The sequence below is a fragment of the Buteo buteo genome, chromosome 24 (assembly GCF_964188355.1).
Source record: "Buteo buteo chromosome 24, bButBut1.hap1.1, whole genome shotgun sequence".
In the NCBI taxonomy this organism is placed as follows: Eukaryota; Metazoa; Chordata; class Aves; order Accipitriformes; family Accipitridae; genus Buteo; species Buteo buteo.
This window is the reverse complement of record NC_134194.1, coordinates 10,318,562-10,332,713: the sequence shown is the minus strand read 5'-3', so window position 1 is coordinate 10,332,713 and position 14,152 is coordinate 10,318,562. Positions and strand designations below refer to the sequence as shown.

General features: G+C 60.1%; 3 protein-coding genes across 4 annotated transcripts; 2 read left to right on the top strand and 1 right to left on the bottom strand.

Annotated features, from left to right (window-relative positions):
- Positions 1-215: 215 nt before the first annotated feature.
- CLTB (clathrin light chain B) lies at positions 216-7,354 on the top strand. 2 transcript variants are annotated; one of them, XM_075056897.1, is made up of 6 exons: positions 216-554; positions 2,290-2,336; positions 3,642-3,759; positions 4,054-4,165; positions 4,611-4,664; positions 5,168-7,354. In XM_075056897.1, exons 1-6 carry the CDS (start codon positions 371-373, stop codon positions 5,337-5,339), a joined length of 687 nt encoding a protein of 228 aa, XP_074912998.1. In that variant the 5' UTR covers positions 216-370; the 3' UTR covers positions 5,340-7,354. The 2 variants fall into 2 exon arrangements, with proteins under 2 accessions (XP_074912998.1, XP_074912999.1); XM_075056898.1 differs by lacking the exon at positions 4,611-4,664 and having other exon boundaries at positions 245-554.
- Positions 7,355-10,026: 2,672 nt separating this feature from the next.
- On the bottom strand, positions 10,027-11,017 carry HIGD2A (HIG1 hypoxia inducible domain family member 2A). The gene is made up of 2 exons (XM_075056332.1): positions 10,823-11,017; positions 10,027-10,519 (listed from the first exon to the last, which is right to left on the bottom strand). Exons 1-2 carry the CDS (start codon positions 10,935-10,937, stop codon positions 10,353-10,355), a joined length of 282 nt encoding a protein of 93 aa, XP_074912433.1. The 5' UTR covers positions 10,938-11,017; the 3' UTR covers positions 10,027-10,352.
- Positions 11,018-11,140: 123 nt separating this feature from the next.
- NOP16 (NOP16 nucleolar protein) lies at positions 11,141-13,964 on the top strand. Its single transcript, XM_075056215.1, has 5 exons — positions 11,141-11,308; positions 11,488-11,602; positions 12,305-12,374; positions 13,148-13,254; positions 13,527-13,964. The coding sequence occupies exons 1-5, from the start codon at positions 11,202-11,204 to the stop codon at positions 13,668-13,670; spliced, it is 543 nt and encodes a 180-aa protein (XP_074912316.1). The 5' UTR covers positions 11,141-11,201; the 3' UTR covers positions 13,671-13,964.
- Positions 13,965-14,152: the final 188 nt, after the last annotated feature.

Below are 14,152 nucleotides of genomic sequence, written 5' to 3'. Positions count from 1 at the left end.
CCGCTCCCACCCCGAGAGCTACGAGTGCGCGCGGGGGGGGGGACGGTGCCCCGGGACCACGGCCCTGCGAGCCCGGGGAGAGGCAGCCGAGCAGCCCCGGTCCCCCATGCCCGCGGTGGGGCCGCGCCCGGCCCGTACCGGCTCCGGCCGGCAGCGGCGGTGCAGGGAGCGGGCTGCGGCTGGGCCTGGCGACGCGCCGGGAGGCGGGCAAAGCGGGAGGCGCCCGGCGGGGCCGGCCCCGCCGCTGATGTCAGCGCGGCCGCCCCGCCCGCCGCCGCCGCCGCCGCAGTGACAGCTCCGCCCGGGCCCAGTCAGGCCCAGCCCAGCCGAGCCGAGCAGCCGGAGCGGGAGCGGGGCGGGCGGGCCGGCCATGGCCGACGACTTCGGCTTCTTTTCGTCGTCCGAGGGGGCCGCCGCCGAGGAGGATCCGGCCGCCGCCTTCTTGGCCCAGCAGGAGAGCGAGATTGCGGGCATCGAGAACGACGAGGGCTTCGGGCCGGCCGACGGCGAATCGGGCACCGCCCCGGCCGGGCAGGCGGCCCCGCCGGAACCGGGTGAGCGCCGCGCCGGGCGGGCGCGGCCGGGGGCCCGCGGGGTCCGCCTGGCTGCCGCGCCCGGTGGGCACGGAGGGGGCTTCCACCCCCGTGGGTGTAAAGGAGGACTCGTGCCCCCTCTTGCCCCGAGGGCAGGGAGGGGTTCCCTCCGGGCTGCACCCCCCACCCCGCCCCGTGGGACTGGGGATCCCCGTGGGATGCACAGCATCCCCAGTGGGTGATGGGGTCCGTGGTGTACCCCCAGTGGGCAGGCGACGGGGCTCCCCAGTGGACCAGGCCTGCATCCCAGCAAGGGCTGTCTGGGGTCTGTGCTTGGTCCCAAAAGGCTTGACGTTGGGGTTCCCTCTCAAACCTCAGGATGTGGGGTGAGTCCTGAGCCGGGACTTGCCAGCTGTGGGGCAATTTCTCCCCCATGTGCTCAGGCTGGGTTCCCTGGGTTGGATGGATCCCTGTCTCTGTGTCTCGGTGGCCCCAGCTAGGGCAATGAGGGGCATTCAGGTGGAGCTGAGGAGCAATGACAGTCTTGTCACTGTCCCCACAGACAGGAGAGGCCTTTGGGGTGCAAAATGGAAGGCATTTCCATCGGGGACGTTGTGGTTCCAAGCCCTGCAGGCTAATCCTGATCTCCTGCCTCTAGTCTGCAGGGGCAGGGCCTCAGGAGTCTGCTCTCTACATGGACATAGGCAGGCTGCTGCCACAGTACTCTGGCTCCTTCCACTAACCCAGGCCCACAGGGCCTCCTTGTGCTGGCTGTGGAGCAGTGGTTTCACCTCTCCGCACACAGGGCCTGGAGAGGTGTTGACGGCTGTGGTCATAAATGCAGTCAGGCAGGCTGGAGCTGGGTGTAGTCGGAGCCGCACTGTGGGGGCGAGCACCGTGGGGACGGCGCTTGCCTGAGCTGTGCCGCGGCTGTGTGGCTGCCTGTGCCTGCGGCTAGCCATCTGGTAGAAGCCCTGTGGTCTCCACTGGGGAGAGCTCAGGACCTGGAGTATGCCTCCTTCAAAGCCTCTTCTCTCCCAGCAGCAGAGACCCCTTCATGGGGCTGGCCTTGTGACCCTGGTGTGCAGCTCTCAGTGTTCTCTGGGGCTGGGGGGCAGATGGGGCTGTACCCCAGCTGTGAGTCTCAGTGGTGCCTCATTCTCAGCCCTAACATAGCAGCTCGTCCCAGGGGCATCCCCCCAGGTGGGCTCTTGAGGACCTCATCATGCATGCTTGCCCTCTTCCTCCTGGTGGAGCACACCGCAGTGTTTCTGTGGGCTATGTCCCTGGCAGGGTTGCCTTCCCTTTGCAGCCCTGCACTGCTGGGCACTCGGCCAACAGCTTTTGGGTCAGCTGTCTGTGTCTGTCGGCAGCCTCTGCCTGGCTTCTTGCAGGCTGGGGTTGGTCAGGTTGTCTTTCTACAGTCAAAGCACCTGCCTGTGTCCAGCCTTGTGCCTGGAATAGTTTCCCTAATCTTCAGATAAGATAAAACACCAGTGAAAACACCGTAAAAACATAAATGCCCTGAGAGGCTTGTGTGGGGGAGAGGGAGGTGCTGGCTGAATCCCACCAAGGACAGGATGCCATGGGGCGTGGCCCACATGCATGGGGCTGTTGTGGATGGGTGTGCTGGGCTGGAAATGGCACAGACAAACTCCCAGGAACAGATTTGCTTCGCTTTCATGAACACCAGCCCCTCTGGGATCACCTGCAGCTGCCATAGTTGTGCTTTATTTTCTCTTCTTTTTTTCTCTAGCTGGTTTCCAGAATGGAGGAGCCACTGTCAATGGAGATGTCTTTCAGGTGAGAGCTCAGCCCCTTGCCCCAGCCCAGTGGTGCTAAGGGGAATTGGGTTGGTATGGGACCAGCATTCCACTGCCCTGCCCCCAGGATTGGCTGGAGTTTGCTATCCAGCCACAGAACAGCTGTGGTGCTCCTGGAAAGGTCTGGGTCTCATGGGGGAGTCCTGGCAGCTCCACTGTCACCCCTCTTTGAAGAGAAGGTTGGTTCCACCTGCCAGGATCTCCCCCAAATCTGTTTGCAGGTGGCCTGTGCCCTGAAGGAATGTCTGGGCCCTAAGAGCAGATGACAAATCCTCTATTCCCCTCAGAAGCCCCCTCTCTCCAGCCTGAGTAGCTCCTAGAGGCCTCCGGAGCAGTCAGGACCATCTCTTGGCAGAGGCCAGAGCCAGGACAGGGCTGCCATGGGACACCTGCTTTGCTGACTTGGCAGCATCTCCCGTTAAACCCACTTGCCACATGGCCAAGGGTGTTTCATAGGGGCCACCCACCTGGGTCTCAGCTCCCTCTGGGAACCTGAGGCCCAGCTCTGCTGGCTACAGGAGAAGCTGTGCCAGCATCTGACAAGCCCTTCACCCCACTCAGTGCCCAGCAGCGTGGCATGTACATTGCCCGTGCCTAGTTTATGCGATGATAATCACATCAGAAACGGGACAGACTTAATTAGATTGGGGATCTTGGAGGAAAGCCATAATCCCATTGATGAGCTCGGTGTCAGGCTGGGCATCCCAGCCAGCGGAAGGTGTTAGGGAGAGGTGCTGAGCCAGCATGGTGCTGGGCCTGGTGGGAAGCTGTACAGGCAGCTCGGCTCAGGAGCGAGGGAGGCTCTTGCCTGCAGGCTGGTGTCCAGGCAGAGAGCAGTACCTCCCTTGGGCCCTGCTTCTCGCCTGGACTCTCCCTGTCTGCTGTGGCCAAGCCTGTAATGACGCTCAGTCCTGGGGCTGCCTTGGCCTGAGTCACGGCCAGGGAAGCCTGGTGCTGGTGGCAAGCATGTCACAAAGCTGGTGGCTGTCCTCTGCTGTGGGGCTGCCCGGAGGTTGTGAGAGCTGCGTTGGCAGCAAGTGGCAAGTGAAGGAGGGGAATGCTGGCAGGTGTTTCTGGGTGACAGGGCCTGGGACTGGGAGCTGGGACAGCAGCTTGAGCAGCGCTTTGGGGACACTGTCCCAGATGTCCCAGGCTGTCACCCTCCCTAACTCCTATCTTGGCTTGTCTGAGTGCTTGGAGTGTGGAGTCCTGCCCTGCTGCCAGGACTGGGTGGCTGGGCTGTGGGAAGAGCTGGGGCTGATGGTGAGGTGCTCATTGCCTGCAGGAGTCCAACGGTCCCACGGATGCCTATGCAGCCATAGCCAAGGCTGACCGCCTGACCCAGGAACCTGAGAGCATCCGCAAATGGAGGGAGGAGCAGAAGAAGCGCCTGGAGGAGCTGGGTGAGACCCAAGGCTGTGTGTGGCCATGCTCATGGTACCTCATGATGTAGCAGTTGGGGCCCCTCACCTGGTGGTGACCCTTCTGCATCCCAGAGAGGTGTCTCATGCCCCACGCTGTGTGGGAGCCCCTGCCAAAGATCTGCTGTCCTTGGGGCAGTGATGCCTTTCAGACAGTACTGGTGGAGACTGGGGACAGGCCTGGGGGGCTGCAACTGTCCTGCCTGCCGAGGGGCTGCCCAGCAGACCCAGTGGGTGCCAGTCTGGCTGATGGGGTCTGTCTCGCTCTGGCCTTAGATGCGGCATCGAAGGTGACTGAGCAGGAATGGCGTGAGAAGGCCAAGAAGGACCTGGAGGAGTGGAACCTGCGTCAGAATGAGCAGATGGAGAAGAACCGGGCAAACAACAGGTACATCAGGGTCAGCGTGGCCATGAGGGCTGCGATGGGAGCTGCTGTGCAGCCCCATCTGCCTTCCTGGGATGTCTGGGGGCCTCTTTCACCACACTGGGGCCCAGCCCTGCAGGGACGGAGCTTTGCCAGGCAAGGGGAGAGGCCCCAGGGCTTCAAGCTGCTCCGGTGGCTGTGCAGAGCCAGCCTGGCTGGAACCACACTGGGATCACTCTGGGATCTTAATGCCTCCTGCCCCCCACATGGGCCTCGCATCAAGGCAGGGTTGGGGCACTGTCTGTGCAGCCCTGCTATCACTGGCAGGTTTTCCTGGTGACGGGTATGCTGTGATGAGTGCGTCGTGCTCTGTTGGGAGGATGCTAATCCCCTCTCTGTTTCTCTCTTTCTAACCCTCTGCCTGCCTGTCTGCTCTGCGCTCTATCTCTGTCTGTGCCTCGGGGGCTAGGATCGCTGACAAAGCCTTTTACCAGCAGCCGGACGCCGATGTGATTGGCTATGTGTATGTGCCTCTTACAGACCATATACTGCCCCGCAGGGTCTGGGGGTCCTGGACCCAGCACTGGCTGCCCAGCCAAGGGAAGGGGGGATGCTGGGAGGTACTGGGCCCTGGAGAGGTCCCGGAGGGAGGATGATGCAGCTGAGCATCTCTAAATGGTGGAGTCTTAGGAGGCAAGTGGAGCTCCTGGAAATGCCCCTGTGGCATTCACCCATGGCTGGGTGAAGAGGCAAAGCTGTGGGGTCTTGTGCCTTTTGAGGGATGGCTCTGGGGGTGGAGAAGTCTTGGGAGCAGGCAGACACCCCAGTGCCCCTGGATGAATGATGTCTTTGGTGAGTGCAGCCAAGAGCCGCCTTGAGCATCGTGTGTCTCTGGATCCTGGCGGATGCTGAGCTCATTGGCTGGAGCAAGGGGACAGGAAGCAGGGACATGAGGGGTTCCCAGACAGAGGGGAGGGTCTCCTTGGAAAAGGGTTCTGCTAGTGACAACCCTCAACGTCTCCACAGGGCCTCGGAGGAAGCATTCCTGAAGGAGTCCAAGGAGGAAACCCCGGGCTCCGAGTGGGAGAAGGTGGCCCAGCTCTGTGATTTCAACCCCAAGAGCAGCAAGCAGAGCAAGGATGTCTCACGGATGCGCTCGGTGCTCATCTCCCTCAAACAGACACCCCTGTCCCGCTAGCTGCCACCTGGCACAGCCGGGAACACAGCAGGGCAAGGCCAGGCTCACTGAGCCGGGCGGCTTTGTGGGGCCAGCCCGGGAGGGTCCTCACCCTGCCTGCCCCCTGCTCCCTGGTGTGCACCTCGGCTGTGCTGGAGTCACTGGTTGTAACTCTCCTCATGGTTTTCCTTTGCTTAAAAGGTGCATCGGTCTCTTTTTACACTTATTTATTACTGTGGGATTTCCCTGGGCAGCGACACTGGGTGGCAGATCTGAGTTAGCGGGGAGCCTCTGGCCTGGGCTCTGCAGGAGGTTGTACCCAGGGGCATGGCTGAGTGAGAGGGGGAACGCTCCACCCTGCGTTCCCCACCTCACCCCTATGCTGGGAATAAACCTGCCTGCGGCTGTCCTGGCGCTGGGCAGCTGCAGGCATGGCAGCCCCGTGTCTGGGCTTGGGGCTTAGCCCCAAGGCAGCGATCCTAGTGGGACCCAGGGCTGCTGTCTGCCTTTCCTGCGGGGTTTCGAGCAGGGCTGGGAGGGTGGAGGAACAGCTCCAACTCTGCTCCACACTGCTAGGTCCTGCAGGGAGCGCAGCTGCAACATGGTGCTGCCAGGCTAGCAGGGACTGAGGAATGTGAGTGCAGGCACCCAGGCTGGGCCGGGACTGCTAGCAGTTGCCCCAACCCCAGCAGAACTCTCCCCAGCCTGGCTGTGCACCCCAAAAAGCTGGTGGGGCTCCGAGCAGTAGTTGCAGTGTCCATGTCCCATCCACCCTGTGGGGCTGCTGGCGCCAGGCAGCACTGTGGTGCAGGGCACTGGGAAGGGGCCATGGGGTGAGTGTGCAGGGTGTTTTCTGTCCCTCCCCCAAGTCCACCAGTGGTTGGGAACATGGGGTGCCAGTCTTTGGGGGCCCTTGGCTCTGCTCTGCTCCTTCCCCTGCTACTAGGACGGAAGATTGAGGCTGCATGGTTGCAGGGAAGCGTGTAGGAAGGTCCAGATGCTGTGGGGCAGGTCGAGCCCCCAGCTCCCTAACCCAGGGGCCCAGAGCAGGATTGGGCAGAGTTCTAGTGCTTGTGCTGTCCCTGGAGAACAACCCGCACATCTGTCTGCAGCTGCTATGTGGCTTGTCTCTGGCCCCTGCTGGATTTGCACACCTAAGGCAGTGTGGCAAGATGTCTCGGTCCTGCTCCCCACCCCACAAGGCACACACTTCCCAGCCCAAACTGTCTTTCTCTCCTCTGCTTGGTGGGGCTGGCACCAGCCCCTCCAGCTCAGAGGCCCAGCCCTGGAAACCTGCAAAACTCCCAGCTGGCAGGAGAGGAGCAGGCCTGCGCACACCCTGCTGCAGGGCAGCCTTGAGCTCGTGCCCCAGGTCTGGCCCGCTGGGGGCTTGGGAAGGGCTTGCAGCAGCGGGCTGGGGGGACATGGAGCAGAGCCCACAAAACATTTGCTTGAGCCTCACTGCAGAGCCCTGTTCAGCCAAAAAGCAAGTATGCAGAGCTCTCCTGCCCTGCAGCTATGGCTCCACAAGTCAGGAAGGTCACCTGCCCTGCTGCTGCAGCCCTCACGGGGTGACTGGGCACCCTTGGCTCTGGGGCACAGGCTCAGCAGCGGGCTGGGAAGGGAAATGGTTACGTAGGGAGTCATTTGGTGTTGTGTTGCCCCCTTGTCCATAGGGCTGATTGCTCCTACTCTGTCCCCCTGCGCTCCAGCATACATCAGCAGGTCTGCTGCAGTGCAGGATGGACGCTGATGCAGAATACCTGGGGACTCAGCTGCCTGCCTCTGCCTTTCACTGCAGAGCAGCGGGAAGCACCTCTGGCTGCTTACCAGGGACAGGGAGCTCCCCTGCGCTCTGTCCCTCTGGCCCCCACAGGCAGCTGGGCCCCTGGGTCCCCCAGCTGCCATGCACCCCATGTCAGCAGGGGCAGCCAGCTCCTGGGGAGCCATGCCCACAGCTGTTCTACATCCCCTCGGCTTTAGTATCTGTGACTGTTCAAAATACCTGTTAAAATAAACTGACATCTCCAATCCTACAGGGCACTGTCGTCTTTCTGCCTCAGCAATGCACACATGTTTAGGAGAGAACCCACAGCCATGAAGCCTCCTGTGGAAAGGACAGGGCTGGAGGAGAAGCACATCCTACAGGAAAAAACTGGAGCGAGGGGAAGGGCCAGAGGGTTTGTGCTAGCCCTGGGCAGAAGCAGTGGCAGCAGGACAGGGAGGGGACCTGCGAGCTCCTGCTTGTCCAGACAGGCCAAGCTGCTCCCCAGCCCATCTCCAGGCTGCCAGGGCTGCCAAGGGATTGTGCTCACAGATCTGCCCACTGGCTGCCTCTCACACCCCTGCCCCAAGCTGGATGGGCTAGAAGTGCCAACCAGGCAGCCAAAAACGGCTTCTTCTGGGAAAGACGTGCTGAGCAGGCAGCCAACCAGGGAAGGCAGGCAGTGCCACAGCCCCACAGCAGGCAGAGCCCCAGGCTCCCCGGTGCCAAGGTGGAGCTCACCCTGCTCAGTGCCAGTGATGGCTTGTCCCCCACCCTCACGTCTCAGAAGTCAGCTCTGGTGGGCAAGAGCTTTCCCTCTCTCCTTGATGAGGCCCACCAGTGCAATTCCCTGGAAAAGACAAACCAAGCGCTTGTTTGTGGGCAGAAGTGGGTTTACCCCTCACCATGTCCTCTAGAGAAGCTTGTAAGGACAAAGCAGGATCAGCAAGCTGCAAAGCCACCGCAGGCCAGGGAGGGCCAAGGCACAGGCACCTAGTTGCAGACACCCAGAGAGCAACGCCTGGAAAAAACCCAGGTGGCTCAACATGAGGAGGCATTGCAGCACAGTTAGTGGTGTCTGAGCCCCTTTCCCCTGCAAGGATACGCTCTGCCTACAGGCAGGTACAAGCTGCTGCAGCCACAGAGCAAATAGAGCCTACAGCCCCATGTACTCCAGCTTTGTGGCCCTGACATGGGAGAGCAAAGCCTTGTTGCTCACTGTATTGGGTCTGCGTGGCAAGGCTTTGGTAGCAGGGGGGGCTACAGGGGTGGCTTCTGTGAGAAGCTACTGGAAGCTTCCCCTACGTCTGACAGAGCCAGTGCCAGCCAGCTCCAAGACAGACCCGCTGCTGGCCAAGGCTGAGCCCGTCAGTGATGGTGGTAGCACCTCTGTGATAACACATTTAAGAAGGGAAAAAAAAGTTGCTGGGGCACAGAAACTGCAGCCAGAGAGAGGAGTGAGAACATGTAAGAGAAACAACCCTGCAGACACCAAGGTCAGTGAAGAAGGAGGGGGAGGAGGTGCTCCAGGCACCAGAGCAGAGATTCCCCTGCAGCCCGTGGGAAAGACCACGGTGAGGCAGGCTGTCCCCCTGCAGCCCACAGAGGTCCACAGTGGAGCAGATATCCACCTGCAGCCCGGGGAGGACCCCACGCTGGAGCAGGTGGGTTCCCGAAGGAGGCTGTGACCCCATGGGAACCCCCTGCTGGAACAGGCTCCTGGCAGGACCTGTGGACCCATGGAGAGAGGAGTCCACGCTGGACCAGGTTTGCTGGCGGGACTTGTGACCCCGCAGGGGACCAACACTGGAGCAGTCTGTGCCTGAATGACTGCACGGCATGGAAGGGACACATGCTGAAGCAGTTCATGAAGAACTGCAGCCTGTGGGAAGGACCCATGTTGGAGAAGTTAATGGAGAACTGTCTCCTGTGGGAGGGACCCCACGCTGGAGCAGGCGAAGAGTGTGAGGAGTCCTGCCCTGAGGAGGAAGGAGCAGGAGAGACAATGTGTGATGAACTGACCGTAACCCCCATTCCCCATCCCCTGTGCTGCTGTGCGGGAGGAGACAGAGAATTTGGGAGTGAAGCTGTGCCCGGGAAGAAGGGAAGGGTGGGGAGAAGGTGTTTTAAGATTTGGTTTTGTTTCTCATTACCCTACTCTGATTTGATTGGCAATAAATTAAGTTAATTTTCCCCTAGCCGAGTCTGTTTTGCCCGTGACGGTAATTGGTTGAGTGATCTCTCCCTGTCCTCATCTCGACCCACAAGGCTTTTGTTGTATTTTCTCTCCCCTGTCCAGCTGAGGGGGAGCGATAGATCGGCTGCGTGGTGCTTAGTTGCTGCCTAAGGTTAAAACACAACACACACCAAATACCCCTGATATGATCCAAATGATCCAACACCAACGACGGGACTTGGAGCTGTCCATGACAACATTTGTCATGACACAGGCAGTGCAGCTCCCTCTGGGAACAGGGCGTTTGCTCAGCAGCCAGCTCCACCTCATACGAAGCAGCGAGCTGCGCAGGAACCGACTCCCCAGCAAAAGCAGCGGAAGCAGAGAACACGGCCAGGCCCTGTTTATGGAAATGTGAGTTCCTAACTTGTTTTCACAGGGGATTACATTTCTTATGTCCTGCTTGCATTACCACAGCTTTGAGACAGCCATGCTCGCTCCCTTTTCTTCCTACACTGTTTACTCTTCTGGCTTCTCAATGCTCTGCAATCCAGCATCAGTCAGAATCTTGCTGCAATTCACTTTATTACTCACCAGCTACAACCAAACAGATTACATACTCTCCCCAAAGAACTCACCCGCTGCTTATGGACTCTCTCCTGCCAGGATCAAGCCATAAACAGAGCTGTTCCTTCCTACCCTGGCAGCTCATTTCTCAAATGTTGGTGCACCTCCTGACTAAAGTGACCTCAGTGCAGACCACAACCCACAGGACACAATTTTAATAGACTGTTACAGCACCAAGCAGGGACAAGAGGTCTGATGGGGGTGGAGAGCCACAGCCTCCAGTGTTGCAGAATGATAAGCTCTGAGGGAGTCAAAAAATGCCACGGCCCAAATTGCAGGTTAATCACAGGGGTGTATTAGCTGCGTTTCCAGCGCTCTAGAACACAGAGCCTCTCTGACAGTGTCTCCACCAAGACATCACAACTGTCCCACAGACAACTCCACATGCAGCCAGAATCCACCCTTCCAGCCGGGGCACAGGCTGGTGGGTGCGTGCCTGCGCCCACAGCTTCCCTCTTGCCTGATTTCACTTTCTAGATTTCATGGCTGTGACCACCATGCCTCCCAGGAGGGCCGCGAAGGTGAAGCCCTGGGCCAGGATACGTGCCCGCATCATCAGCTGTGACTGACGGGTGTTGCCTCTCTTGAAGCTGATCAGTCCGTAGGTCAGGATGCCGACGGTGCAGAGGCAGCCTGCGGAGAAGAGAAGGACGGAGGGACGGCTCAGGGGAGCGGGGCAAGGCAGGCGCTTCGAGGACCAGCTCACCCCTCCTTCCCGCCTCCCCCCACGTCCCCACCCTGCGCCTGAGCGTCTCTGGCTTGTTAGACAACACCCTCAAACTAGAGACATGCCTCCCCGGAGGGCAGCCCCTTGGGTTTGGGCTCAAGAGGGGCCGACCCGCAGCTCACGGCCCTCCCTCCTCACCAGCCTCCACGGCCCTGGCCCTCCCCCTTCACTCCCTCCCCCCCCCGTCACCCCACGCCCTCCCCCCTCACCGAGGGGCACCAGGGGATTCTCGCGGGTCTTGCGCAGGAACTTGTCCCCGAAGCCCTCATCGCTGAACACCGGTAGCGGGCTGGGCTCCAGCGGCGGGGGAGGCCCGGCCGCCATGGCTGCGGCTCGCAGAGGTGACCACCCGCGACCCTCCCCGGCTGCCGTAGCCAAGGAAGAGGCGCCGGCTCCCGGCAGGCCGCACGCCCCGCCCCGCCCCCCCGCCGCGGGGCATGCCGGGGGTTGTAGTCCGCAGCGGGCAAACCCAACCGGCGGCACCGCTGGCGCGGGACTACACTTCCCGTGGTGCCCCGCGGCGCGGCCCCGCCCCGCGCGGCCCGGCCCGGCGCTCGGCAGGGGCAGCGGCAGCAGCGTGGGGCCGCCATGCCGAAGGCGAAGGGGAAGAATCGACGGCAGAAGTACTCCTACAACCTCAATCGCAAGCGGCTCTACCGCAGCGCTCGCCGCCGCGCCGCCCCGCGTATCGCCTGGTGAGGGCCGCGGGGGTGGGCCCACGGAGGGGAGGGGGGCGGCGCGGGTCCGTGCGTGGGCCGTGTGGGAGCGGGTACCCCGGGGGGACCTGCCACACGTCTCGGTGGGTGCTTGGGGGGACGCTTGACTGTGGGGAGGGTGAGCGCAGCCCGTGATGCCGGTGCTTGTCTCCACGCAGCTCGCATATCCGCCATGCCTGGGACCCGACCAAGTCGGTGGCACAGAACCTGGCCGAGATGGGCCTGGCCGAGGATCCCAACAAGGCCGTCCCCATCCCCAAGAAGAAGCTGCTGGTAAGTGCGGCCGTGTCTACGCCGGGGAAGGGCAGGGGGCTCGGCTGGGGCTGCTCCTTTGCGGGGGGTGGAAGGTCAGGCCTCCCCCAGGATACGCAGCCGGGTTGGGGAAGGCAGCGTGAAGAGCAGCCTGCCTTGGAGCGCGGATCAGGTGGCTCTGGATCAGTCTCTGTAGGTGGATGGGTTTCTTATCTTTATTAATATGCTTTTCTTGCCAAGATCCTGGCGTGAGAATGAGCTACGGTGTCACAGGGAAATAATGGGCTTTGGGACAGATATAAATGATGTCAGTCAATCTCCTGGGACTTGCCAGAAAGAGGTGGGGTTGGGAACACTGCAGCGGAGTTGCTGCTGATAACAAAGAAAGCCTCTTTTGTGTACAGCAGCGCCAGCCTGCCCTGCCTGCATCGGCCGGCCTGCATCGGCCTGCCTGCATCGGTGGGCAATGCTTCCAGGGGAAAGGTGGCCCCATGAAATGACCTTGTTTGCCACTTGTCTTCATTCACACACTATTGCTCGGGCAACAGGCTTGCCCACGAGCTAGCTTAATGGCACAAATAAGGCTCTGCTTAAGCCAGCTGAGATTTCCTGGTCCTTGCAGCCATTATGTAAGCAGTTTGGAGTTTTGGGAGCAATGTATGGGGACACAGCTCTCTTCCAAATGGGCTTTTCTTGAGTTGCCTTCTCTCTCATTTAACACAGGGGATGGAAGTGGAAAGCAGTGGATGGGAGCAAGGAAAGAAGATAGTCCGAAAGCCCTATGTGGTGAACGGTCAGTGCCGCTTCTGTTGTCCCCAGGGAGCACTTCACCACCTCCAGCCTTAGCAGGTTTCCTGCTGAACCACACTGCTGCTGTTGCATTTGGGGTTCTCCCAAGGCTCTGTGGGTTATTTTGTGTCATCTTTGTGCTGCCAGGCTGTCGTTAGTTGCTGTGCTGTGCTAGGGGCAGGGAAGGCTGTTAATTCTTGTCCAGGCTTGTGAAGGAATACTCCCCTGGCAGCAGTAACCTGAGGGTTCTCGGCCAGGCCGGAGCTGAGCCAGGAGCCAGGACTGCAGCTCTGCCGTTCTGTGTGTTCTCTGTCTCATGAATTTCCTTTTCCCTCCTGTGCTGCCTTTTTTGCAGTATTTCTATCTGCAGCCCCGAGAGGGCTCTTGTCACTCTGAAACTGCTGGTGTGTGGCACCAGGGTGAGGAGACACTGTGGCTGCAGTACCCTGCATGTTTTAGTTGTGGGCTGGGCAGCTCTGAACAGTCATGCTCTGCAGCCTGGGCAGAATGGCTCCACTCCTCATGGTGTGAGCTGGAAAGGAGCTGCAGCGCAGGCCTGGATGCCTGCAGCCTATGCGGAGGGCTGCTGTCTTGTTTGTTTTCCTGCACAATCATGCTGGGAAGCAGCTCTGTGTGTGTGAGCAGCCAAGCTGTGCTGCAGGAGCTGTGCTCTTTACTGCAGTACTGGCAGGGCTCGACCTTGGGAAGAGACTGGGGACTGCTGAGGTGCTGCTTGCTTCCCTCCCCTGCTTCATGGTGTCTCTGTCCTCTGCCTAGAGATGGAATATGAGGCCAGTCTCCCTGAGAAGAAGTCAAACACACTGTCACGAGACCTCATTGACTATGTGCGGTACATGATACAGAACCACGGGGAGAACTACAAGGTAAGTACTGGCTGTCCCAGAGCGAGGAGCACCTGGAGCGATTCACTCCTGGATCTTCTGTAGGATGGGAATTGCTAATCCTCTCTGTCCTGGCTCCTGTTTCGCAGTCAGCTGATTGTTAAGGGAAAGCAGCACTTTGAACCTTGGCCAGATCCCTGTCTGACTCAGGCAGTGATCACGGCCAGCCTGGGTAGGCCTTTGGAGTGTGGCTGGGCTGGTTTGGTATTTGCTCTTGGGGCCACTCCTCTGATTTACCCTCTCCTTTGTCACAGGAAATGGCTCGAGATGAGAAGAACTACTACCAGGATACTCCCAAGCAGATTAAGAGAAAGATCAATGTGTACAAGAATTTCTATCCCGAGGAGTACAAGGATTTCATTGCATCACTCAAGCAGGAAAAGATGGATGTGCAGTGACTGCCCTTTTTTCTCAGGTCTGCCTGCAAGTGCAGGCTTGACATGACCATTTTTTGAACTGGGCGGGGACTGACAGACAGGTGACAGTCACTCACGGGCTCAGTGCCTGCAAGTTCAGCTATGCAAAGCCTCTGGCGATGGAGGAAGGACCTTCATTAGGCAGAGGGAGTTATAACCAGGCATGAAAGACTTTTGGCCATGGCTTGTGGCGTTGGGACTGAATGTGCTGTGCTGCTCGTTTCTGTGTGGCAGCCAGCACTTCTTTTGCCTTGTTAAAATAAATCACTCTTTCAAGCTGGTGTGAATGTCTTGCTCACGGGCTCTCGCTTGGCGCAGTCCCGTGTCGGAGAGATCCCGGTGTCAACCCACGGGACGTGGGCATCAGGCGCATGTTACCTTCTGCAGCAACAGGGCTGGGGGCCTGTGGGGTGCAGGCAGTGCTTGGGCCTTTGCTGATTTCCCTGTTGGTAGCAGAGGTTGAG

Excerpts from the sequence above, each read along its gene's own strand:
- CLTB (XM_075056897.1), top strand. The coding sequence starts at position 371 with ATGGCCGACGACTTCGGCTTCTTTTCGTCGTCCGAGGGGGCCGCCGCC. Across the intron at positions 2,337-3,641 it reads TCAATGGAGATGTCTTTCAG|GAGTCCAACGGTCCCACGGA; the intron begins GTGAGAGCTCAG and ends CATTGCCTGCAG. Across the intron at positions 4,166-4,610 it reads AAGAACCGGGCAAACAACAG|GATCGCTGACAAAGCCTTTT; the intron begins GTACATCAGGGT and ends CTCGGGGGCTAG.
- HIGD2A (XM_075056332.1), bottom strand. The coding sequence starts at position 10,937 with ATGGCGGCCGGGCCTCCCCCGCCGCTGGAGCCCAGCCCGCTACCGGTG. Across the intron at positions 10,520-10,822 it reads GAATCCCCTGGTGCCCCTCG|GCTGCCTCTGCACCGTCGGC; the intron begins GTGAGGGGGGAG and ends TCTTCTCCGCAG.
- NOP16 (XM_075056215.1), top strand. The coding sequence starts at position 11,202 with ATGCCGAAGGCGAAGGGGAAGAATCGACGGCAGAAGTACTCCTACAAC. Across the intron at positions 11,309-11,487 it reads GCCGCCCCGCGTATCGCCTG|CTCGCATATCCGCCATGCCT; the intron begins GTGAGGGCCGCG and ends GTCTCCACGCAG. Across the intron at positions 11,603-12,304 it reads TCCCCAAGAAGAAGCTGCTG|GGGATGGAAGTGGAAAGCAG; the intron begins GTAAGTGCGGCC and ends CATTTAACACAG.